This window comes from Anser anser (genome assembly GCF_964211835.1).
Source record: "Anser anser genome assembly, chromosome: 8".
Classification (NCBI taxonomy): Eukaryota; Metazoa; Chordata; class Aves; order Anseriformes; family Anatidae; genus Anser; species Anser anser.
Genome location: NC_139728.1, coordinates 23,099,410 through 23,125,118, shown reverse-complemented (window position 1 = coordinate 23,125,118; position 25,709 = coordinate 23,099,410). Strand labels below are relative to the sequence as shown.

General features: G+C 47.5%; 1 protein-coding gene across 1 annotated transcript; it reads left to right on the top strand.

Annotated features, from left to right (window-relative positions):
- Positions 1-1,170: 1,170 nt before the first annotated feature.
- On the top strand, positions 1,171-23,938 carry DMBX1 (diencephalon/mesencephalon homeobox 1; the record flags this gene model as incomplete). The annotated part of the gene is given in 6 exon segments (XM_083845601.1): positions 1,171-1,281; positions 1,284-1,313; positions 14,145-14,310; positions 18,375-18,553; positions 19,779-20,133; positions 20,589-23,938. Coding segments are annotated over 6 exon segments (1,242 nt in total). The 3' UTR covers positions 20,990-23,938.
- Between the last annotated feature and the right edge of the window lie 1,771 nt (positions 23,939-25,709).

Genomic DNA, 25,709 nt, shown 5'->3' with positions numbered 1-25,709 from the left:
GGTCAGAATTTGTACAAAATATCAAGCTCAAATTAAAAGGTCCTCTCCCCCCCTCTTATTCTTTCTTGTTCCCTTAATTCCTGTCTAAACGGTTTTGCTCTGGGAGAAGAAATCTTTTCTATAGGAGGGAGAGAGGAAAAAAAAACCTTCAAGAAGAGAAGGGTATTATTGTTTTAATCCTCTTACCCGCAGTCATTTTAAAACAGGGTGTTTTGGAGCCTGAAATGGCGTCTTGTCTCCCAATCCCATCCTAAATCCTTCTGGGCTGGGAGAGAATCTAAAGGCAAGGAGCTGGCATCTATTAGCAATCTCTCTAAAGGCTTTAAACTGCTCTTTCTGCTGCGAAGGCATGGCAAAGCTGAAAAGCAAATACAACCCCGCTCCAGTCAGTTAGCTCTGCCAGATAACCAGCCCGACCGCTAGACGGGAAGGTACCTGCGAAAATCCCGCAGAGAGGGGAAGAAAGAAAAAGAGAAAAAAAAAAAAAAAGAGACGGGTTTCCTACTTTTATGCCCCGAAAAAATATATATATTTCGGGTGAGGGTGTTAAAAATGAAATAAAATAGAGTAAAAGCGGGGTGATGCGATAACCCGTCGTTTCTTCTCTGCAGAATTATCTGGCCTCTGCTCCTCTCTCTTCCCTTTCCTCCTCCGAGTCCCCAAGCCCCCCACTTTCTCCCCAGTTTTCTCTGCCCACTCCCGGCCCGTTTAAGAGACCGGCCGAGGGGTGCAGGAGCAGGCTGGGGAGCCGCGCCAGCTCTGTAATTAACGCTGGAAGATTATTGCCCCCAAAACACCCCAGCACACAGGGGGATACCGGGGAGAGGAAAACTTCAGGGTCTGCTCCAGCGTGGCGCTAACCACGGGGCGGGGGGGGGGGGGCACGGCTTCCCTCCCCTATATCTTACGGCCCTCATCACCCCCCCGGCCCCGTGTCCAGCCCTCCTCCCTCCAGCGGCATCCCATCCGCTCCCGGGGATTTAATTAGGCGTTTACACCTCGGCTTGGAGTAAATGACTGGTAAGAAGAGTTGGGGGGGGGGAGAGAGGATGGAGGGGGGGGGGGGATGTATCAGCAGCCCCGCTTTGATTGACAGGATGGAGAACCATTGAAAATCCTGCTGGGTAGCTCCCGGGTCGCTCTGAAGCTCCTTTTAAAAATCCTTCTTCAATGCAGCCTCCCGGTAGATGGCAGCTCCGCCGGGCGCGGAGGCAGCGCGCAGGCACCGCGGGCGGCCGGGCTAGGGCGCGCCGCGCTCCCACGCGTGGCGGCGCTCCCACGCGGGAGGACGGGCTGCGCCGCCGCCGCCCCAGGTAAGACCCACACCCCCAGGCTCCGGTTGCCCTCGGGGGGGGGAATAGGGCACGGTCGGGGGGTCCGCTCGCGAGTGGGGAGCGCTCCGGGGGGGGGAATCCGCGGAGAAACTCGCAGGGGTGCGCGCACCGCGGAGAAGCGCAGCCCGGCCTGCAGCGCGAGTCGCATCCCCTGCCGTCCCTTCTTATTTTTTTTAATCTTTTGCTTTTTTTGGAGTGTACGCTGCTTTCTCATTTTTACTCTTTTAAGGCAAAACCCCAACTATCAGCCCACACGAAGCCCGCTCCGGTGCGGGCGGGGATAGCGCGGGGGCCGCGCATCCCTTCCTCTGCCGGGCTCCGAGGGGGGAGCGCAACTTTCCCCCCAATTTACATAATGATGTTTTAATAAGGTGAGAGCCCGCCGGCGGCAGAAACTGCCCCGAGTGGGGCCGGGTGCCTGTGGTTTGCTTTATTTTTTTATTTTTATTTTTTTCCCGGTGCCGCTGAAGTTGAGTGAGGAAGGGACCGCGTGGGAGGGCACGATTCCGGCAGCGCTAAGGGATGTTTCTACGGAAAATCATCCCCCGGCACCACCCCTTTGCAAGGTTAGACGGCAAAAAAAAAAAAAAAAAGGACGGGGACCAGCCTGCAAAGAGCTGGGGGCCCGACCCCCTCCCCGCTCTGACTTTAAGAGGTATATAAATCCCGGACCTGCGCTGTCAGGCTCGGGTGATAAATTAAGGGCTTCGCAGTCGAAACCTATTTACACCTCCATTATAGGGCTAACCAAATGGGGATCAGCATGCATATTTTTACCGCAAGAGATCTCATACATCTCCGCCAGAGTCGCCCCTCGGGCCATGGGATAACAGCTCGGGAAGGGGCGGGGGGGCGCAGCCAGCACTTGGTCGGGGAAAAAAAAACTCCGTGTCCCGGTGGGTGCCGGCTGCCGGGGCACCGCAAACCTGCCGGGGGGCGAGGGTGACCTCCCCGGGAGGGGGGTCCCGCCTGGGGATGAGGGGGGCGCGGGCTCCTTTAGGCAAAGCGAAGCGCTCCGGGAAGTTTCTCCTCCGTGGGAGAAGCGGTTTAAGCCCTAGACCCGCCGTGACTTTCTGCTTTTATTTATTTATTTTGGAGAAGGGGGTGGGAGCGCCCCCCCACCGGAGCCCTGGGGTCCCCCCAGTCCCCCCCCCGGCTCTCCCCGGCTGCTCTTTCCGTTGATTTCCAGGCGGAGTCGCGGTTCGGGGGGGACCCCCGCCAGTACGGGGAGGGAGAGGGGGTCAGCGCATCCCGGGCCAAATTCCCGGTGTCCCGAAGGATCTCCTCGGTCTTAGCGAGCCCGACAGCAGAAAGGGGGAAAATCCCTCGTTTTCCACGGGGATGCGCGCACCCCGCTCCCTCTCCAAACGAAACGCGGAGCCTGGGAGCCGGGGAGGGCTCGGCCCCAAAATCCCTGCCCCATAGAGGGGGGGCTCGGTAGGATTCGGCCCCCCACACGCCTCTCCAGCCGGCCGGGCTGCGGCTCGGTCCTGCTCTCGGGTTCGTCTTCCAGAGCCAGGGAAAAAAAAAAAAAATCTTCCCCCCACCGCCCCATCCCGTCCCCTCCGGCGGCCCCCTCCAGTTCCACTTGGTTAGCTCAAGTTTTCCATGTAAATGACAGTAATAAATATCTAATCATGTCCCGCAGCTATCGGCGGCTCGCCGAGCAGCCGGCATTAATGAGACATCCAGGGGAAGTGGGGGGAAAGAAAAAAAAGAAATCAGAATTACCAAGAAGGAAAGTTTTTTCCGCTCTCCCGGAACGGTTGTTAAATGCGGAGCCGGGAGGGGGGACACGGCGGGGGCTCCCCCGTTCCTCCGGAGGGGGTCACACACCGGGGCTCGGCCCCCTCCCCTCTAATTAACCCCCTCCAATTAACCCGGCCCCCAGCCAAGCGGGGGGCGCGGTCGGGGTGCCCGGCCCCAGCCCCAGCCCCGGGGGCTGCGTGTGCCCCCGTCCCTGTCCCGGTTCCCAAAAAGCTGCTGGGGCCAAGAAGAGGTTCTCTTGTTTGGGGGGGGTCGGGGCTAAGGCTGAAATGAACCCCTGCGAGCTGGATTTGTTCCCCTAACGCTAAACAAATGGAGTGATTACCTTCTTTCCAAACGCATCAGTCATACTACATTAAGTAGCAGAGAGCTAATTATCCCAATTAGGAGGCTGATTTATAATTAATGGCTTGGACCGAGTGATAATTGGATGTTAATGGATAACTGTTTTGTCTGAAGTAGCCTCCCGCTTCCCCGAAGGCAGGGCCGGAGGGCTTTTTCCCCCCTCTCCCTCCCTCCTCTGCTCTCACCTCTGCCGGGAGCACAAAGCACCCGGGGGAGGAAATCTGCGTGGGGTTGGGGGGGGGGAACCCCAACACCCCCTGACCCAACTTTCCGAGCCCCCCCCCCCATGGACTTCTCACCGCCTCTCCGTGTTTCGGAGCCGTGCCCCTGGGGGGGCTGCGCCTCCTCACCCCGCAGGCTGGGGGAGCCCCCGGGGTGCCCCCCCTGCAGGCGAGGGACCCCCCCGGGAGGGCAGGAGGGGGTGGCCCCAAAGGGCTGCCCGGGGCCGGGGGAGTCACGGCGGGGATCTGCAGCTTCTCCCCGCCCCGTGTGCATCCCTCGCACCCGAGCAACCAAGAGTTTTTAGGGCAAAAAATCCGTGAAAGGGTAAAAGTGACTTCAGCTCCGAGCTCCCCCGTGACCGATGAGCGCTCGGATTGAATTACACCAACGCACTCAAGGCAAAAATGTCTGAAATTGGGCTGTCGAGCCGAGCCAGTCGGTGTGGCTTTCCAGCTTTCCCTGCTAATTTCACGAGATCCCGATGCCCAAATGGGATGTTCTCCTACTCGCGCAGCTCAGGGGGCTCCTGCAGAGCTCTCCCCGGCTCAGAAAACCCGGCTGTTTCGCCCAGCTGTGCAGATGCTGCTTCTCCCCAGCTACCTGCAGAGCTGCAGAGGCTTCCCGCTGCCCGGGGAGAAGGGCCGGGCGAGTTTGGCACAATGTAGGCGCAGAGGGAGCGAAGGCAGCGGGTTTTGTTCCCCGTGCCATGCCTTTCTCCTTTAAAAGAAAGCTTCGTTGAGAAAGAGGGGATCCTAATGAAAGGAAGCCAGAGAAAGCAGCACCTCTCCCCTCTGTCCTCCCCACGACCAGCCCTACAAAACCAAGGTGCTGCAGGAGAGGTCCGGGACCAGGCGCTTCCGATGCGGCTACCTGCCGGCTCTGCTGCTGCAGCAATAGGTAAGCCCTTTAGAAAGAAGTAGCCCGTGTTTTCTAAGACAGAAGTTAAATTATTCGGTCTGAGGTTTCTCAGGGGCATCCCAAAATTCAGCTCAAGTTGGAAATGCTTCTGGAGAGGCAGTGACAAATGTCAGCTGGGTTTGAGCCCTTTCTAAAGGTTTGGTGCTGATGTCCAGTGCCCATGTCGGAACAGAAACATTTACAGTTGCCTCGTGTCGTTTGGCAAAAATTAAGTAGGAGAAATGCTGAGGAGCAGGGATACAATAAAACCCTGCTTCACCAATCCAGCACAGCCACTGATAAATTAAGCTACTCCTGGGGAACATCCACTGCCACACGCTTGTTGCACAGCATGGAGAACTCTGAAACGCAGCTAAATACGTAGGCATTAATTCATGGTGCACCAGGGTTAGGCAAGATCCTCAGGTCTTGTTCCTCCAGTTCAAAAACTGCTGGGATAGATTATTATTATTATTTTATTTTATTTTTTTTTACGTTGACTCCATTGGGTTTGGGATCAGGCCCATGATTTATGATTTCTAAAGCATGCCTGGCACAGCCAAAGCTCCTGGGAAGGAGGTCGCCGAGGGAGGGATGGGAGCCGGGACGCGGCTGGCAGGGACCCGCGGTTCTCCCAGCGGTGGTGAGTGGGTGTTTGCAGCCAGGAGCTGTGGGTGGGCCACAGCACAAGCGTGGCTTATTCCTGGTAGCTGCTGGCACAGCTCTCCTGGGAGAGGTTGCATAAAGTGAGCGCTGACTTGGGAAACGCTGCTTCAAACTGTCCAGATGACAATATGTCAAGTATTTTTAGGGAGAAAAGAGTGCTTGGGAATTCCACTAGGATCCTCCAGGAAGGGGAAGCCAGGTGATGTGATGGGGCTTGGGGGGGGGGGTTGCATGTCCAATTTCTGCAAAGGGAGCTGCGGGAATTGGGTGTCTGCAGCTGCTTAATGCCAACCAGCTGGGTGAGAGCGCTGCAGGGCTGCGCATCTCCCTGCAAAACCCAGCACTGAGCTGCTCTGCCCATCTTACAGCTCCTCAAGGCTCAGATCACCTGCTGGTGGCCAAAACATCTTGCTTACCTTGGCAAGTGTGTTTAATTCAGTATATCTATCCAAATGCTTACAGGAAAGGCAGCATCACATACACTCGTGGTTCTGCCCCGATGCTGGCTCCAAGTCGTGGCCCGCTTTTAGGGGGACAGAAGTCTTCTTCCAGCCCCTTCTGAAAGTCACGGAGCACAAGTAGGTTTTTTTTAGTGGTGGGAGGAAAATTAGTGTTATCCCTTGTAACGAAGGAAAATTCAAGTCTTCTGTCCTATTCTTTTAAGGTATTAAAAGTTCTCCACAATTTTATGGCTTGCTGGAGCTGCCTTTTAGGATTTATTAATTTTCTTTTTGACTTGCCTGTCATTTTGCCTTATAGCTGATCCTAGTCTGAGCAGAAGCAACTGCCACCGTGTGTTTGTGAGTGTAGTTTTCAGAGCCCTGCAAACACCACCCGCAGGGGCAGAGCCAGCCGTACCTGCAGAAGCAGCCAGGGTTCAGGCTTTCAGCTCCTGTTCCCTACAGAATTAGCTATTTCTTTTGATCTGTCCAGAATCAGCTTCAAGCCAAATTGTGCTCGGTGTGACAGCCTTGCAGCTTTTCAGCTAAGCAGCTGAAAAAGCACCCAGAAATGTCACTTTTGTGCCAAGGGAGGCGAAGTCCAACGCTGTGGCACAAACTGCTGCATGTCACAGAGGTGTGTTCCTATTCTCCCATGCCTGACTGCTCTCAGTTTAACACCCAAAGCTCATGGCTCGCTTGAGAAATCAAGATGGGTGGAGAAATGACCCTCCTGCCCTGCCTGCCCCTTCCTTCTGCCAGAAGCTGCTGCCCAAAGGAAGAGTGGAGGGGACCCAATGTGTGTCCCCACCTCAGCCCAGCATCCCTGTCCTGGTCACATCATGGGTAGAAACCTCCAGGACATTGCTGCATCTTCCAGGGGCATCAGAGATTTCCCCCCAAACCCCACCACCAGCCCAGCTGCCCCAAGAGGCTGCCTTCAGGCTACTCAGTTTGGTCTTGCAAGTGATCTGCAGCCAAATACGCTGCAGAAAACTGTCTGGGGGGCAGAGAGCAAGCCATGAGCTTCCTCTTGTGCTGCCCTGAAGGGCAGGGTTTGGGATTTCTGGGACCTCTCCTCTTGTCCAGTTTGGAAAATTCGCGTTGCCAGCACTAAGGCGAATGAACTGATGCTTCTCGAGCAAAGCCATTTTCACTACAGCGAGAGGAAGGGCTGAGCCAGAAAAACCACATACAAATACAACTAAGCCAGAAACATGCTTGTTTTGGAAAGGGTGAGGGGGAAAGTTTTTTTTTTTTTTCCCTTCATATAAGCAGCCAAGTTAAACACTTTAAGCCGTTTGTGAAGTCAGTAGTTTGATCGCTTTCAAGCACTTTGAGGCTACTCCACGTGTGGGATTCAGGGAGGTGCAGCCGGGGCAGGGCTGTCGGAGCCTGGCTGCGGCACGATGCTGCCTGCCGTCCACAGCCACAGATGCAACGCAGGCAGAGCCGGGCCCCGCGTGCTCCTGCTCCTCGGGGCTGGGCTGGGCTGCAGGCTCTGCTTTCCACTGCAACGTTAGCTGTAAGAAATCTGCCTAAAAATGTGTGCTTTATTCTTTTTTTTTTTTCTTTTTTCTTTTTTTTTCTGTTAACTGAGCTGGAAGCAGACCAAGATCCTGAAACTGGAGCTGAAGCGATGTTCAGATTAAGAGCTTTTCTTATTTGCCCAGGAAAAATGTTTCTGCTTCAACATGAATTATAAAATCTTCTATTGAGGGTTGAATGCTGCTCAGAGGGAGGTTTGTACCGAGTCGATCTGCGCACACTGATTGTCACCTGTAAATTACGGCGAGCAAGAGATCCAGCACCACAGTGATGCTTGGTGATCCCAGTCCTGGCTCTACGTTGCTAATCACTGGGATCCAAGTCTTAAAAATTGTGCCTGACAAAAGCAATGACAGTGAGGGTGTCTTAATTCTATTTATTTTACTTTATTTTGGGCTGTCCTTCAAAGTGCACCTCCGCTGACACAGACACTGGAAATTCTTTTGCCAGGAACTGTCTAATCAATCACTTGGTGCTGGTATCTGGGGCTCTGGGGAGGGGGGAAATGCAATTTCACAAAAGCCTTAAATAGAAACCACAGCGACTGACGAGAGCTACCTCTGCCAGCCAGGCCCTGCTATCCCAGCCGCTTGCATCCTGGTGCCCGAGCTGGTAGAGCCGTGCAATGGAACTTCCCCCCCGCCCCAAAAGGATGCTCCGAGGCTTGTTTCTTAAAACTTACACCCCCCTCAGATCCCCTTATACTTCTGCTACAAACAAATGAGCATTGCAAAGGCAGTTGCTGCACTCTTCAGCATTAGAGCTCTGAAAAAAAAGAGAATTATTTGACGAAAACTGCTCTTAAACTGCAGTATTTCCAATTTCAACTGCTAGCAATCTTCTCGGTTTTCAGGAGGAAAAAAATATATTTTTCATTTTAAAGGCCAGAGGAAGGTCCAGCTGGCTTGTTGCTGAAGTGGGGTGGAACAGTGATAACAGGGTCGGTCGTTGTAGCTGAATGTGAGTTCCGAGGCTTGGTGTAATAACTCGGGTTTTGCTTTTGGTGGGTTGCAACTTGTCCAAATAGACCAGAGGTAATTAATATCTCACTCTGCCCTAAGAAATTAACTGCCTTTAGGTCTGAGAATGTGCACAGGTGTAAAAATACAGCAGGTAGATTAGAAACAGGGAATCGATTTTTAAGAGCTATTCTCAATTCCTTTATTTCGGCCACGAGAAGAGCCCTCCAGAAGGCTGTTTTTATGGTGCGTGTTGTTCCCAGACTTTGACATCTGAATGAGAAAATATGATGTGTTGCAGTACTTGAAGTTATTTATATTTCACCCACTACAAAGGTGAGATTGCCGAAAGTCTAAGGAAACAATCTCACGTGAGGAACAAAACAGATTTATAGCATGCTGGTTATTATCTTACACGATTTTGGACTTTTATATACCTTAAAGATTTAGGGACATAAGAAAAATAAGATTGAAGAAAACCTCTTGCAAGGATCATTTATTCAGCACCCCCTAGGTATGTAATTCATTTAGTACCAAATACATATAAACCCTCTGTCTGTGCATAGATGGAGCCTCTTTTCCTAGGCTGTCAGATAAGCAGGGACAGATTCGTTATCCATCTTGCTGATCTGAAGCATTTCTGAACAAGGACTCAGAGCACGAAATCACAGAGCAGAACAGCCCTAGGAGCGGGGGAAATATTTTGTTGTGATTTTATTTTTGGCGAGGCTTATTGCCGGCAGTGATAGCGGGAACAGTGTCAGCACAAACCGTTTTCTGTCCTTCCCTGCTAATAGTGACCGGATTCCTGCAGTCGGTGCAGAGAAACGCAAGCAATGAGTTGCACCGACCGAGCAGGTGCTGCCTGCGCTGTGCCGGGCTGGAGGACTGCAACTTAGCTTTATAGGTGCCAGGGCTGCTCCTATTCTTCTGTCACCTGCAGGGCCCTAAATGCCAAGGCACAGGTCACAGGTGAGAGCCAAGGTTTTCTTCCACTTTTTGTTTCCCCTGATGCTTTTCCCATTGCCAAGCTGTGTCTTGCTTCCGGGTGCAGACCCGATGCGATGCAGAGCTCTTCCAAACCCCACGTGCATCTCTGGCTCATCTCTTTTCATCAGAAATGAACTATGGCTTTGAAATTCACTCCTAGCAATGAGCTGTCAAAATCTGGATGTTACTTGTTTAGTACAGCTTATTTTCTACACAAAAAAAAAAAAAAAAAAACAAACACCCTTCCCTTCCAACCCTCCCCAGTTTTCAGAAGGATGTAATGAAATGACCAAGTAACACCTCATGATGCCCGCCAGTCAAATGCAGGCTCTGACATCCTATCCTCGACTCCTTCAAGTAAAAAAAAAAAAATTAGTCTTCCTTTTAACTTTAACCTGATAGGTTTTATTTTCCCATTTTTCATGGTGGCTTCTGAGTGTCTCGTATAGGTCAGTGAGTTTAGGCTCAGTACTATTTTGCGTTTGGGATGGTTTGATATTGGGAGGAGCGAGTTGCAGGGAAAGGAGAAAATGGTCCAAAGCCCCTGCAAAGAATCACATCCTAGACCCAGCCTCAAATTCATTTCACCCAATGGCATTTTCTTGAGTATGGCAAGTGTCTTGTCCTTGGCACTTTCTACTCTTACCTGGGAAAACCGGCCAGAATAAACACTTGAAGAAAATTCCTCAGTTTCAACAAGGGAGGGGAAAAAAGGCGGCACGTGCGTTTATTCCAGGATAACACACTGAACAAAACCACTGTCTTGGTTTAAAATTCTTTCTCTCCAGAGCAGTGCTGCTGTGGATGTCCTCGCCCAGAGTGGCTCGCTGTGGGGACGAGCTCTGCGGCCAGCACAGTGACACCTTGGTTCGCAGGCTGCAGAAATCGATACATTTCTCCCCGTTTCTCCCCTAATGAGTTTTGTCAGTTCTGTATTTTTGTTAAATGCCTTGTGTCGGCTGGCGTGTGAAGCCTGATGCTGACTGATGGCATTTTGTTGGGAGGGGTAAGGGGGTGAAATGCGGAGAGCAGCGAGCAGAAAACGTCACCCATCCCAGAATCTTGTGTGCAGTTAATACAGCTCTAGGTCTTTTTATTTTCTTTCTTTTATTTTTTTCCTTGTAGAGGGACCTTGCCAGGTACTTCGCAGAAAACTTCAATACCATATTTAAAAATTGTTTTATTGTCCTCAGACCTGTTTCAATTACATGCATACAGAAATGCAAGCCACAAGGAATAGAAATTTTCATCTGGCAAGGAAACGTGTGGCTTTCTCCTCTTTTCTCTATGGGAACTTGAGGTTTTGGGGGTTGCTTTTGGGGAGAGATGGGTGGGAGCCATGCTGCAGCTGGAGAAATTCAGCTCTGCTCCGGGATAACTGGATATCCATCCCTGGCTGCTATATGTGCACGTTGTTTTGCATCAAATTAAGCATTATAAATGAGTAAAGAGGGATCTGTGGGGAGGCAGAAGCTATAGATGAGTTTTGGGGGCTAGGATGGTAACATTGGGTTTGAGAAGGTGAGGAGCAGGGAGCTCACAGCCTGGTGCTGCTGCAGGCAGGTGGCTGCGCTCATCCTGCTCCTGGCCGCGGCTGCTCTGAGGCCCTCCAGCCACCCAGAGACATAAAAGATGCATTTGCAGATTTCGAAAATTAAAACCATCTATACAGCCAGTGGGGAGGGATCAGCTTATTTGGTTGCTTAATGAAATATAAAGATTATTTTAACCAGTGTAAGCAGTATTCGACAGCTTGTGAAACACAGCGGTGGCTTGATGAATGGCTTTCTCCATTAAAAAAAAATTGCTGCATGATGTCTTTTAAATATTTAATTTATTGGGGTTGGAGTGTGCTTGGAGCTGACAGTTAAGCAGGAGCTGTTTGCTGTCTCGGTTAACTTTGCCTATTAGGTTGAATGGTCTCGCTCAGTAAAGGCAAGATATCTTCTTTTCCCCCATTTTTATACAAAACCTGGGGTGATTTTTGTGCTGCACAAGTGGCTGGGAAGTTCTGCTCATCGCCTGCACTGCAGCATGCCAGGTTGTTACCATGAACTCTGTGGTACATGTGTACTGCACGTGAGCCCATTGTTATCAATTTTTTTATTTATATTTTTTTTAATCGATGCACTTTCTTCTAGGTCACTTGGAAAAGTTTGTTCAAGCACATGTGCACACACATAAGTGTTTTTTAATGATCAAATATCCTGAAATCTCCCTGGAACAAGTGTTTCAGTGGAAGCCTGGGCTCCAGGCACATCCCTGCAGTGCCCCCAGTCTGGGTGTTATAGGGATATTCGCCTCCTCTCCCTGTTTGTTCTTCCCTGAATGTGCCAGGTTGGTGCAAAACAAGAGCGTGCAAGGGGATTAGGAAATAAACAGGCATTTCTGTGAGCTGGGGAGCCAAAGACACTTGGCCTCCCACATCTCTCTTAGCCAGGCTGAGCTCCAGTGTGGATTCTCCGGTGTCTGTTAGGGACTGAGGTCTGGCAGCAGCCCAGGACACTTAACAAGCCGCGTGTCCTCACGTGGCTGCCACAAAACACGCAGGAACTCCTCCACCCTGCAGGCCAAACCTGGCAAAACTGCCTCAGGCACTGCTAGAAGTATCCGTGGTGGGAACCTGCAGCGAGCTCCAGCCTGACCTTCCTCCTCCAGGTGACAGGACGTGTCTTCTGGTGGCCACACTGGCAGCACGTGTCACTGGAACACGCTCCTGTCCCTTAGCGCATGCCACAATTCTGGCATCGCTTACATCTTCCCTGAGCTCGGCTAGAGCAGAGCTGTGGCATCCCTGTGGATGGTCAGCATCCAAACCAAAAATACCCGTTGTCACCCTGACTCAGCTCAGAACCCTCTCTTCCACCAGAACGAATGAAACCTCGATAAAGTGTAGATGATGGCTGAACTGATGATTTTATTTGGGGATTTTTTTTTCTCTTAAAAATAAGCTTGAGTGAATTTTGAAGTGAAATATCTTGAAAATCAATTCAAAATTAATTGCTGGGATATGTTAAAGCAGATTGGATTTTTTTTTCCCAGTTTTCACAACTAGCTACAAAATACGTATCAGGCCCCCTTAGACGCGTTTTTCAATAAATCAACTATTGATATTAAAATTATCCGTATGCACATTCAAGTAGGACGTACATTTTTTGCTTATACTTTTATATTGGATAATATAGGAAAGGATGTGACTGGTAACATTGTCCTTGGGGCACAGGGATGTGCCTGGCATCATGCAGAGTGAAGTGGGAGGTAGGTGGTGGATAGCCACAATGAGGCTGGATGGTAGATCACCAAATTACCAGCTTTTAATTACTGCAGCTTCTTGGAGAAGACAATACCAAAAGCAATGCTCATTGTCAGGATACAGCATCCCCCAGTCAAAAGCAAACATCCCAGAGGCACAAGAACCACCCCGGAGCTGTCAGGGCATTGGAACAAGCCCCCTCCCCATGCCTTCCTGCCTCCGCTTCTGGGCACCACAACTTTGAGGAGCTTGAAAGGGTGAAGGCAGAAGATGCCTGAGGTCGTTGCTAGACCCTACAGCACAGAATGCAGTTCTTTTCCCAGGAGCTACAGCTTGGTCTCTGGATGTTAAACAAGTTTACTCTGTGTCCGTATGTCACACATTAAGGTTTTGGGGGAGATTATGGGAAATTGGAGTAATGTGGATAGTGGGACCAGTGATTGTCCAGTCCCAGAGGCTCACCATCGCTCGTGTCCACTCCTCCTTCTTCACTGAGGGTCGGTCCTTCACAGTGTAAATCCTCTACATGCAAAACTGAAGGTCTTCAGGCATGAGCATGAGATAAATGAGCCCCCACTACTGAAAAAAAAATAAAATACGTAATTTTTCATACTAACAGCTAGACACAAAATTTTGCTGTTTAATGCATCAGGTTCCTAAAAAATCATGGGAGCTGAACCACCTCCCTCCAATGATCAATGTCCAAAACTGTTTTCTACGAGGTCGCCTAGATATCCTGTCTGCTTTCCTAAAGCTAGTGCAGCTGGACCTGTTTCTCTGAAGGGTCATTCATTACACTGACTTTCCAGACGATGACTTGCTGGTGTAAGTGGAGTTTTTGAAATTTTCTTTTGTGGCAAATGTTTCACAACGTCCTTTCTGATGTCTTATGAACCACAGAAATGGCATCCTGGAGGCCCTCAGTCATTTATAACACGGGTGAATGAAGCATCGCTCAGCTTTTGGGATCACTATTAGCTCAGTTTTACAGATGGCCTGTAAGGAAAAACAGCTTGAAGTTTCATGCAGAGCCCACTGTAGAAACAAAAAAAAAAATTAGTTGTTTTGTTTGTTTGTTTTCCAAATAATTTCTTTGCTATTGAGCTATGAGACCAGTATTTATTGCAAACCTTAATCCCCTCTTTAGCAATAACGCTTTTGTCCCTGTTAAGCTACAGATTTATTTTACTTTACATTATGAGTTTTCCCCTATCATTTGGGCTTTGTTATGAAGACCCTTAAGGAGAATGGATGGAAATAAATTACATGAGTGGGTTCAGATAAAAAAAGATAGTTTGATATCAGAGCAGTGACAATATTGAACAGCTCACTGTATGCAGTGATAGGAACAAAACCCTAGCTAGTTCTGGGATGAAGCTAAGTCAGTTCATTAAAAGTAATAATAATATGATATCTTTTATTAATATATGTATATAACAACCCTGAAAAATGCCTTCCCATTTTTTATTCAGCATGTCGTGTGTACATACAGTCAGATGCCAGTCTCCAGGCTTGGAAGCCAGACTGCTGTTTTTAACGTGTTAGGTCTACAGGAGCTATTTTGATTCTTGCCCCAGACCCTGCTGGAGCTGCGAGGCTGGAAACGAGCCTTGCACACAGCAGCTGAAGTTTCAGGTCTGCATTTCCAAGGCTCTGCTGAGACACCGGGACACTGGAATAGCGTGTCCCTCAGCATCTCTCTCCTCTGGTCGCTGTTTTCCAGGTTGATGTCGCCATGCAGCACTATGGAGTGAATGGTTACTCCCTGCACGCCATGAACTCGCTGAGTGCCATGTACAACCTCCACCAGCAGGCAGCCCAGCAAGCCCAGCACGCCCCCGACTACCGGCCCTCTGTGCACGCCCTCACCCTGGCGGAGAGACTGGCTGGTAAGAACAACTCATGGCTTTTGGGGAAAAAAAAAAGTGAGAAGGGGGTGAGAAGGAATTCAGCACCACTATATGGGGTCAAAAAGAGAGAATAAAATTATATTGATAACTGTTTTAACAGGGGAATGAAAAATACCAGAAAGACTGACTTTGTTCTTAGCAAATAACAGCATAGCGAATATGAGCACACCGTGAAGCAGATTTCCCCACTGAGGGGTCCAGGCTATCCCCTAACAGCCATCTCATGCCATCCCAGAACTGTTTGTTCTTCCACGTTGGCCCTTCTTGCAGCTACTTTTCATTTCTTCTCTCATTAAACATTCTTTCTCTCTGGAAGATAATCTTCATTTGCATCTTCTCCTGGGTCTCACCTTGACCTACTTCTTCCAGGGGATCCCACCCAGTTTGGGTGACGCTTGCAGGTCCTGCTGGCTCCCTGTCTGTTGTTCTTGTGTTTTGCCTTCCACAGAAGAGCTTTTTTAGGCTCAAAGAAGGTCACATGTGGCTTTACCCAGAGGCTGTTATTCACACAGTATTGTTGCCAGTGGAATGTCAGGGCAGAAGCTGAGTATCTGATCTGTTTGCCTGTGTTTGACCGTGGGTGTAACAGCACTGCGTTCCTACTGGCATTAAAAGGAAGTGCAAGTCCATGTAGTTTTTATGATTTGGTAGAGGGATTTGTTCAAAAATGGTTGATGGAGAGTTGAAAATATTTGATATGGTAGGGCAAATATATCTACATTTCAGCGTACCGCAGAATCACCAGATCTGGCTGAGATCATCAAAGTCCTCTGCAGTGCGAATGGTCAGCAGCTGCCACATCACCCTTTTGGTCAGGGCTAGGATGCGGTGTGGTAGACCAGACCTGATAACAGGAGAGATGCAGAAACACTGCATTAGTACGCTGAAGCTAAAGTAAAAAAAGTTGCTGTGGATGTGATTCTTGAAACCTTCCCAGAATGGACACATTTTTCCTGGCTGTCTGAAAATTGCTCATCTGCTCTGAGCAAGCTTTCTAGCTGTCCGATATTTAAGGGAAAAAAAAAAAAAGGAAAAGTGGAGTGACTCCTTTCAGCTTAGAATAGGTGGAAGATATGATCTATCCAGACAAATTTAGCAGGCTAAATTTAAGAGACATAGGTTTAAGGCACGGTGAGGAAGCAGAAGTTCCAGGACAGTCCTCTTAAGTGAGCAGTACACAAAGGCAAGGTGTCTGTTTGGATCAGTGAACCGCTGCTGACTCTCTAATTGTCATGCCAGTAATGTTTCTTTATCCATCTGCTGAAGGAGTAGTGCTCACTTTACAAGGTTCCTCAGACCACTTACTGTGGCTTGTGGGATCTCTGGGGGGGCTGTAGGACAGAGGTGGGAGTCACTGTCATCAAAAGGGACCCAAAGCGGGATCAAGGAGACCTAGACTCTAATCCTGGCTCTGCCACTGAGGTGCAGACTGACGACAGGTGGACACTTTCCTTGTCCTGATAATCCACCTCCTCCTGCCCTCACCCTTTCAGCACGTAGGTGGTCAGAGGGGAGATGATGATCCCAAACTCTATTATGTGCCTTGCAGACCTTGCATCTCAAGGTGCTCCTTTTATAGACACGAGATTTTTGTAATCACCTGTATCTTTTACACTAAAGCGTGGAGGACTTCATGTTTTTGACCCTAACTAGGGTAAAAGCAGAGGAAGATCTTCGTTTTTAAAAAAATAAAAATATAAAGATTAAAAACTCTTACCGTATTGTTGACTGGGAGATTCAATTGGTTTTCTGACCTCTTATCTTTAAAATTAATACCCCACCTGGAAGCCTTTCTGAATTAAATCCCACAGTCCCCTTGTCTGCTTCTTTTTGGTGGGAAAGGCATTACATACCTACGAGCTGGTTCCTTTGCAGCTGCTTCACATTCTGTTACTTCTGAATATCTTTCAGTGCAGGGTTATAGATCTCATTTGCCTTCCAGGGACAGTCAGAATAAAGCAGCGCAAAAGCAAACGACCTTAAGTCAGAAAACAGAGGTTTCTGATTGTAACTGCAAGGCCTCACCTGCAATTTATATTCTCCTTCTTGCACAAAGCCTGAAAACATAGTTAAAACATTAAAATAATTGCTGGTTAGCTCTAGTTGGAGTGGCCAAACTTAATGCATGAGCTGCCGCCTCTGGGGAGCTGGTAGGTCTAACCTTTACTCTCAAAATTCAGGAATATTGTAGCCTCCAGGTAGGGTGTTAAACCAACGTCCTTTCTCCTTATTTCTTGTGCTTGAAACATAAATGTTAGCTTTGAAAAACATTTCAGGGTAGCTTCGGTTTCTGTTCCTGGAACGTTCCTGCTCCCAGCCTGGCTGCACGATGCGCTGTGTCTCAGCGCGTGAAGGACGCCGCCGCTGCCTCCAAAGCAGCAGCTATTACCAGGGGTTTAACTCTCCCAAGAGCCCCGATACCTCGAACACAAAAGTCTCTTGTATGCTACCAAGACTGTATTGCATTTGGCCGAAGACCTTTAGCCCGATCACATCTTTTCCGGGTTGCCAAAACCACACTGCTTTGGCCGTAGCCCAGAAGGGCGCTACAACTGCTGACCTAGAATGGAACAGCTGGAAGTTTGGAAGAGGAATGCTCGAGCAGTGCAGAGCTGATTTGCTATGCTCGTTAGCTGACATATTTGGAACCCGGCTCTGTGGTTCTGGGACTGGCCTGGCAGCAGGTTTTGTTTTATTGTTTACATTCATGCCACGATGCTCGTGACAAAAGCGCAAAGAAACAGCAGCAAGAGCCTTCATCTGGCTCCACGCATTGATAATGCTGACTTTTCTTCCTGTTAGGTTGTTTTCTAGTGTGTTTATCCCTCCCTTCTACTGGAAGTCACATTCTTAACCGAATTAAAATGATACAAGACACTGCTAAAGCTCTTTCTGCATTTTCCTCTTTGAGAGCAAACCTCTCGCCAGACTGAGTATTTCAATCCAACGCTGTAGTACAACATGTCCCAACTTGCATAATAAAGGGATATTTTTTTTTTCATTTTAAAATAGCTTTTTTTCATTGATTTAAGATCTTTCTACTCCCACTAACTGTTGTGCAATAATAACGCCTGCGGTAAAATAATAAGCCCTTAAATGTGGGCCTCAGATTTTCCCCAGTCTGAATTTCTTCTCTGCCCTCAATTTTGCAAGCAGGGTTTGCAAAGTCAGACACTCTGAGCAGCATCTCTACTGAGAAGGGCTCAGCGCATGAGCTCTGGCCTTGCAATCAGTGGAGCTGGGTTTGGTTCTTGGCTGCTTTTTCCACCCCAGATGCTGGAGAGTGTCTGTGCTCAGTAAAGCACATGCTTTCAGGCTAAACACATAAGCTCATGAGCTTAAGTGCTTTCCTGAACTGGAGCCCAGAACTGCTCTCCAATATCATGGCTTGAAGACTACGGCGAGCTACATACAAGACACTAAAGAAGGGCCAGCTCAGCCTGGTTTCTGGGAAGATGCATGCCTCCTAATGCAGCTGCAGCCAACAAAATAGGCTCAGGGCATCTCTATTTGAGCTGCATGGCCTCTTCCCACCGATGAGCACACCACATCATGGCAGCACTGAAGCCTACCAGAGCTCTACCCATGGCTTCAAGGAGAATATCACACACAGTGTTGGTCCCTTCTGATTAGAACAGTGAATCTTCTCTCCTTGTTCTTAATTGTGTTTCTTACTGAAAGAGCCTTATGAGGCTTATGACGTGGTGGGGTCTGCACATATGCATGTCCTGCCCCACTGGCACTGGAGCAGGTTGGCTCACTTCAACCAAATTTAGCATAGGAGTCTCAAAAGTTCCCACATCTGTCTTAGAGTTTCTCACACTGGAAGAAGCTTTCTAGCCAGAAATTTTACCTCCTCAGACATCTCAACTAACCAGCAAAATGCATACATGGGTTTTATTAAATCTAGAGCCCAGGAGAACACTATTTTGTAGGTTCAGGTTCATCGGGTGTTAGCAAGTGCTTTATTCGACTGTTAGCATACAAATTCCAATAATTAAATTGGCCACTTTTCTTGTCTTCCAACGGCTGTACATTTCAAGACATCATTTTGGAGGCACGTTATGGATCCCAGCACCGCAAACAAAGGCGAAGTCGCACGGCCTTCACTGCCCAGCAACTGGAGGCACTGGAGAAGACCTTCCAGAAGACTCACTATCCAGACGTAGTGATGAGAGAGCGGCTGGCTATGTGCACAAATCTACCTGAAGCCAGAGTCCAGGTACTGCTATTTTGCGGGTTTGTGAGTGGGGACTAATTCATTTAATTAATGAATGTACCGGGGTTGCCAGAGGGTTGACCATCTCTCTCAATTTTTCAAGATTCTTCTAGTGTAACCAAAGATTTTGGGGGAGATAAAGTCAAAGAGGACAGGAAAAACAACAGCCAGAAAAGGGAAAGAAAAAGAAAGAAAGAAAAGAAAAACCATCCCCTAAACCATTCAACTGAAGTCTCACATATGCTAAAGAAATTCTGAATCCACAAGCATATTTTTTAAATTTAGGATTGTCTGAAGTGTACACTGGTTTTCATTTGTTCTTTCACATTTCTTTGGGGGAAATTTTAGAAACATCAACAGAAGTCTACATATTTATTTATTTGCAAGGCTTTTCTGGCTTTCTCAGAGGAGCAGAAACCCAAGTAATTCCAGCTGCTCTTTTCCACCAGTGTCAATAATTGTAACATCTCAGGCCAAGGTTTGATTTTTTATTTTTTTTTTTAGTTCCAACTAATGCAACCTGCTGGTAGGGAGGTTCTTGCATTGTTGGGCTCTAAAACACTAAATAACAAGCTTCTCAGTGTGAAATGGATAAGTAGTGTAAAAAACCAAACAATTATTTTATATAAATGTCAAGATATTTTGACCTTCATCTAACCAACTAAAAAACTAAAAAACACTAAGGATATTTGCAAATATACTTTGTCCATGTCTACTGATTCTAGTTAAAAAAATATGGATTCTCCCTCCCCTTCCTTAGATTTGTTTCCAAGATATCAGCTTATGCCTGTTATGACTTATAATAATAATGACTTATTTTGACTTTTTCTTCCATAGTTTCGGTGTGCTTAGAATTATTTTAGAATTTTTATTTTTGTTTTAGAGCACTGTACTGTAAGCCAATGCAGTATCATCATACTCAACTATAAGACATTTTGTTTGGACACAACAACCTGACTAATTTAGACAAAACAAAACAGTGAGGTGGCTTAAAGAAGAAGAAATATGAAGGCTGATATATATATATGTATTTATTGTGCTATTTGTAAAAGCACTAACAGAAGGTAGAACTTTAAGATCCAACAAAGTGGAATGATGTTTGGGCACAATGGGCTTGCAGTACCTCAGTGCTTTGGGGTGTCCTGAAGCTCCCCAGCTGAATGATGCTACATTTGGTACTATGCATGATTTTCACTATTTTTCTCCCTTGTTGTTTGTGACATTGAAGGTTTGGTTCAAGAACCGGAGGGCCAAATTCCGGAAGAAGCAGCGTAGCCTGCAGAAGGAGCAGCTGCAGAAGCAGAAGGACTGTGAAGGGAGCCACAACGAGGGGAAGACGGAGCCACCCGTGCTGGAGACCCAGGCCACAACGCCAGACACTGAGAAGACCCAGAGCCTCCCAAGCGAGGTAAGCACGGACCTCAACCTCACCCTGTCGGAGCAGTCGGCCAGCGAGTCAGCACCCGAGGACCAGATCGACAGAGAGGAGGAGTTTAAGAGCACTTTGGATGAGGCTAAAGTGGACAAGAGCCCTGGTGTGGATGGCAAGGCTTTGAACTGCAAGAGAGCAAGCCCAAAATCAGGTGAGGGGCAGAATCTTGATGGCGATTGGGGTCTGGACCTGATGTTTCCAAGGGAGATGCTGGTGGTTGGGTATAGTTCCTTATTTCCTATGGCATGGATGCTTGCAGGTAGGATGCTCAGATTTGTCTTTTTGTCCCCGGCACTAAACAGCACCCATGGAGGGCATGATGTCTATTGAAGCAGGAGTGCAGAAAGGGCAAAAGCTTTCTGCTCAGATTAGAGCTTTGGGAGAGCAGTGCCCATTAGCAGTGGCAAAGCCACAACAAAGAGGTCAACCACATTTCTAGGGAATAAGATGCCCGGTGTGGACCAGACACATTTTAGCCTTTCTGAGCTAACACAACCCTTCTCTTTTGCACTCTTGGTGCAAGAGAGGAGACCATGCTGCAGTGCAGATCATCACCTGCACCCAGCCTGTAGAAATAACCCCCATCCCCTCTGCCTCCTGCTACAGAGTCTCCCATCAGCGCGACTGTGACGCCTTCATCCAGCAGTGGCCTGGCTCAGACTCACTCCTACTCCTCCTCACCCCTGAGCCTCTTCCGCCTGCAGGAGCAATTCCGCCAGCACATGGCAGCCACCAACAACTTGGTCCACTACTCCTCCTTCGAAATGGGGACACCGTCTGCCATGCCCTACTTGGGCATGAACGTCAACATGGCTCCTCTGAGCTCCCTGCACTGTCAGTCGTACTACCAGTCACTCTCCCATGCTCAGCAGGTCTGGTCCTCGCCCATCCTGCAGGCCTCCAGCTCCCTCCCAAGCCTGAACAGTAAAACAACGAGTATTGAGAACCTACGGCTCCGGGCAAAGCAGCACGCGGCGTCCCTTGGGCTTGACACCCTCCCCAACTGAGACACCATCGCCTGCAAGACGACGCACCAGAGGCTGGCACTAAAAGTGTCACTCCTTGCCCCCCTGCCCACCCTCATCTCCTCCTGGAGTAAGGTGCTCCCTTCCAGGGAAAACTTTGCATTTGCTAACGTCTTACTAGCACCGTGATTGCATCAGACATTGCTACTGGCCTGGTCTTTGCTAAATATTTAATGAGGAAGGGGGAGAGGAGGTGTTTAGGCAGGCAAACTGTCCCTCTGGACTGCCGTGAGTTAAGCCTGTCACGTTCAGAAAAAGCCCCCTCTCCTCATCCCTGCGATAACGTGCCAACTGTGTTATATACACCCTTTTTTGTTGTTGTTGAGTTCTTTGGGAAAACAAAGAGTCATGCTTTGTCTTGTACATAGTTTACGATGTTGAAAGCACCCATCACCCGTGTGTTACTGTCAGTGTTACAGAACTGTGACCTCTTTTGCTTTTATTCCCCTTTCTTTCTCAGTTTTAGTAGCTAGTATCAAAGTTACAAATCAGCCATCCTCCCGACCTCAGGTCGCAGCTAGTTGCTCTTCTTGGGTCAGTGTCCTAAAGAAAAGATTTGCAAAAGAAAAATCATTTTACATTTCACCACTCCACTTCTCTCTTCTCTGCTAGAGCCAATTCTGTAACGGCCAGGAAATGATGCAAAGGTGAATTTCCTGCTTAAGCACTTCTGAAAAGGCAAGCATTTTTCCTTTAATTTTTAATGGCACTTGTTCAAAGACAGGACAAAATGCTGCCGGCTAGGGAGAAAAGCAAAATCCAAATTCACAGGATTATTTTTTACTTGATTGTCTCCTCTTTGATCTTCGGTGAAGTGTAAACTCCTCTATTTACAAATTATGGGGTTTTCTTTTTGGAAAGCATTTTGGTCTAGCTTTGACAATAGAGAATAATAAAAACTTTGTATGAACTCCCACTGTGTTCATACACCATGAATTATATGGTTCTTTGACAAAACCATGATTAATGCAAGCTGTGCCTAGAAAAATGCTCCGATCACCAAACTCTACCCTCAAGCCCTGAAGCTTCAGAACCTGGTTAGCAAGTGAAAATGTAGCAAGTGAAAAATTTCTGAAATGCTGGAGGCAAAGCACGCGATAAGCAGGGGCTTTATACTCTCTGGAGCTGAGGAGGAATAGGTAAACTTGCCAGAAGAACAAGGTTTGCAAATAACTGAAATTCACTGGCTGCAAAGTGATTTCAGTCAACAGCATGGGCCTTGTTTTACTGGAATGAGCTTTCATTTCAGTAATCAACCCAGAGCGGTTTTCCTTCTTGAGAAGCAATGTTTCTGCTGATCCAGATCACTTTTTTTTTTTTTCCAAGCCAATCCAAATTATTACATTTTTTTTCCAAGCCAAATAAATCCTTTGAACCCACTGCACTGAGCACTAGGGAAGGAAGAAATCCACATCTAATCTGATATTGCCTAGGACCAACAATCCAGACCAGCTCTGTGGCAGGTGCTAGGTTTGAATCCAAAGGGTGTCAGCCGGATCTGCCACTAATGAACAGCAGAGCTGGGCTAATTCGCTGCAGACGATCATCTGGTCCATACTTGATTTAAAGAATTGTAGATGCAGCATGTGCATAGCCTACAGCCCCTCTTGCTCCTGCCTTGCTTCATACCAATGCAGAAGCCATGGGTCAAATTACCTCTTTAAACATGGGGTGGGGGGGAAGAGTGTTTTTCAACTCCACTAATGCCTCTTGAAAAAGCATGTAAATCCTGTAAATTGAGATGTAAGAATAGCTAAGTTTGGTGGGAAATGAGGGTTTTATCCCTCATAAAGCCGTAGCAAGAGCAGAGCTCTGGAGGGGCAGTTCCTCGACCACAACAGATTCCAAAGAAAATGGAACATCTTCCTTAAATAGTTCTGTTCTGCCAAATACTCCAATTTTGGGGTTTTCTCTTCTGCTTTAGTTTTCCTGACTTTGTCAGATCAGGTCTCGTGACCGGCAGAATTCTTTGCTTTGCCAAAACCAAATGTATTTGTAGGAAGTAGATTTTTGGCTGCCACTTTCAAAGGACTCCAACTAAATTAAAACCTCTAAAGCGCATTTACGGTCTCCAAAAAGGTCCTTTGAACATCCCAGCTTTCACTTTTCTAGCAGTGGGTGCCTGTCACCCAAACTGGGGACACCAGGATAAAGCTGTATCATGCAAGGCAAGGACATGGAGCACAGGAGATAAACTCACTTGATCCAGCACTAGATTTGTTGTGATCCTGCCTGGGGAGACAGGACCTCCCCACCGAGCCACGGGGGGAAACTCTTCCCTGTGCCTCAATGCAAAAATCAATTTTAATATTCATCACCTTCACGCATCTCACACAATTCTGGTGCTTGACCCGCTTCATCCCCTGTGATACCAGTGATATCCCTGCAACGGGCTGAGCAGACACCAGGAACTTCCCAGATGGAGCATCTGGACGTTGGGATGGTGCCAGCCCAGCCCAGAAAGCAAATGGGGAGAGGGGACATCTGGATCTCTGTCACTCCCTGGGGACCTCAGTGCAGTGTCCTGCTCATCTGCCTCTGCCTGGTGCAGCTGTGTCAGAATATTTCTTATGTTGAGATTATTTTTCCAGTTCTGAGTCAGGATGAAATTATCTAATATTTAAAAATGAACTAGAGAAAAAAAAAACTCCAAGCCATTGCCTTAAATCTGTATAAGCCCACTGAAATATTTTATGCCAAGTTTGGTTATCTTCTTACGGTCAAAATTAACCAAAACTTCCGCAATGAGAGTAAGCTTACAGGTAATTAGAAAATTGATTTGGAAATGCAAAAACTAAGAATTTAGTCTCCCAGCTTGTAAAAGTTCCATAAAGAATTATCTGTTAAGACAGACTCTTTCCTGCAAATTGTTTTAATGCCTGTGGGCTTCAGGACTTTTTTGATTAAAAAAAAAAAAAAAAAAGGAAGAAAGCAGAACTCAGAAAAAACATACGGAGAAACTCCACAACCAATTCGAGCCTGTGTGTATAGTGTGAAGACCAAAGGGAGTGATGCTGTGTCATTCTTCTTTGAATTTGAAAAACCTAAAAACTTTACCAGTGGGAAGGACCCATGCAAATCTCCCCTGACTTGGGATGGAGGTGAGGTCTGCCTGTTCCCTGCCCTTCCACCAGCCCGAGCTACTTAGAAAAGTGAAGCTCTTGATGGAGCCTCAGAAACAAAACAGAAAGAAGGTTCCCTCCTCTCTGCCCAGCAGTGATCTGATTCATCTTAACAAACACTGAAGTTGGTGTAACGCATCTTCTTTCATCACAGGCATGAAATGCCTGGAGTGTAAGCCCTACGTCCTCCTCCATCAGATAAAAGAACTGCTATGCAAAAAATAAAAAAATAAAATATAAAATCCTATGTATCTCTTTTGGATGCTGCACCAACCCAACACTGGAATATGACGTCACTGTTAAATGAAAGAAATGTTCCCCAAATAAATGTAGAGCATGGCACAGAGGCTGAGAAAGGATACACTTGGTCCTTTAAAAAAGTGATAGAGAGACAGAAAAAAGTCTCCCTAATTCCTATTTTGAGACAGGTTCTGTATCTGGGGGTTTTCCTCTGCCGGTCTGCTCTCCTCGCTGTGGCTTTGCTGACATTCCCTCTACTTGGTGAACAAGCTGTGGATCCAGCCCCTGCTTACCGAATTTTTAAAGGTTTTAGCTATGGTCCTTGGAGGATCAGGGCCCATGAGAAAACAGGTCGCAATATTCAGGGTAAGAGTTTGCAGCAAAATTTCTTCTTTACAAGAGATGCATGTTAATAAATAAAAGGGATGTTTAAACCGTGCAGGAGAAATATTAAATACTCACTGCCGGAGAGAAAAGACAAATTAATGATGCTGGGAGGCTGGAAATAATTTATTTTTATTTTTTTCCTTCCCCTTTTTTCCACGCCTTTTTTTTTTTTTTTCCATCTAACAAGTTTAAATACCCTTGATGTTGAATATGGGAATAAAGAACAATACAAATTTTTCCTGTACATCCCCCACCAAAAATCACCATTTACAGTGTAGGTAATACAAGAAATGTTCCCAAACATGAAAATAACTGTCAACAAACGGAGCCTTCCCTGCATCCTGTTTCTCCTTTAGGTATTTCATAACGTGAAGAATTTACACCAGCTCTAGGGTTCTGCTAACGCACAGCCAAAGGGAGATGCACAGCTTTGCTGAGGAAACGCCGACATACGTGGGCACAGAGGAGGGAGCTGGAGCTGCTTCTTGTCCCGTGTGCCACAGGCGGTGCTTCCATTGGCGTGACAATTTAAAGCAACTTCAGGACGCTTCTGAAGAGTTCATATGAAAAGGATTAAATAAGCCTCTGTAGAAAGGAAATGTAAATTCAAATCTACCATATTCTATTAGTTTAATTACAGTAGCTATGAAACATAACTCAATTAGGCTTAAAAAAATTCAATTACAGAAATTTCCTGCTGTTTTTTACAAGCTGTGTTGATTTTTCTATTTCTCCTTCCTTACCCCTCCATGTGCCCCTTGCTGATTTTTTTATGATCTGTCCTAGAGCAACACAATACACCTCCTGTGTTTGCTATTGAGTTTAAAAAGCTATTTCTCCGTGTAGATCTGCTCTCAACCCAAACCCGTAGCAGAGGGGTACGAAAAGATCGGTGCAAGAAGCAAACAAACAAACAAAAAATCCAGCGAAAAACAAGATGAAGCAACCACAAA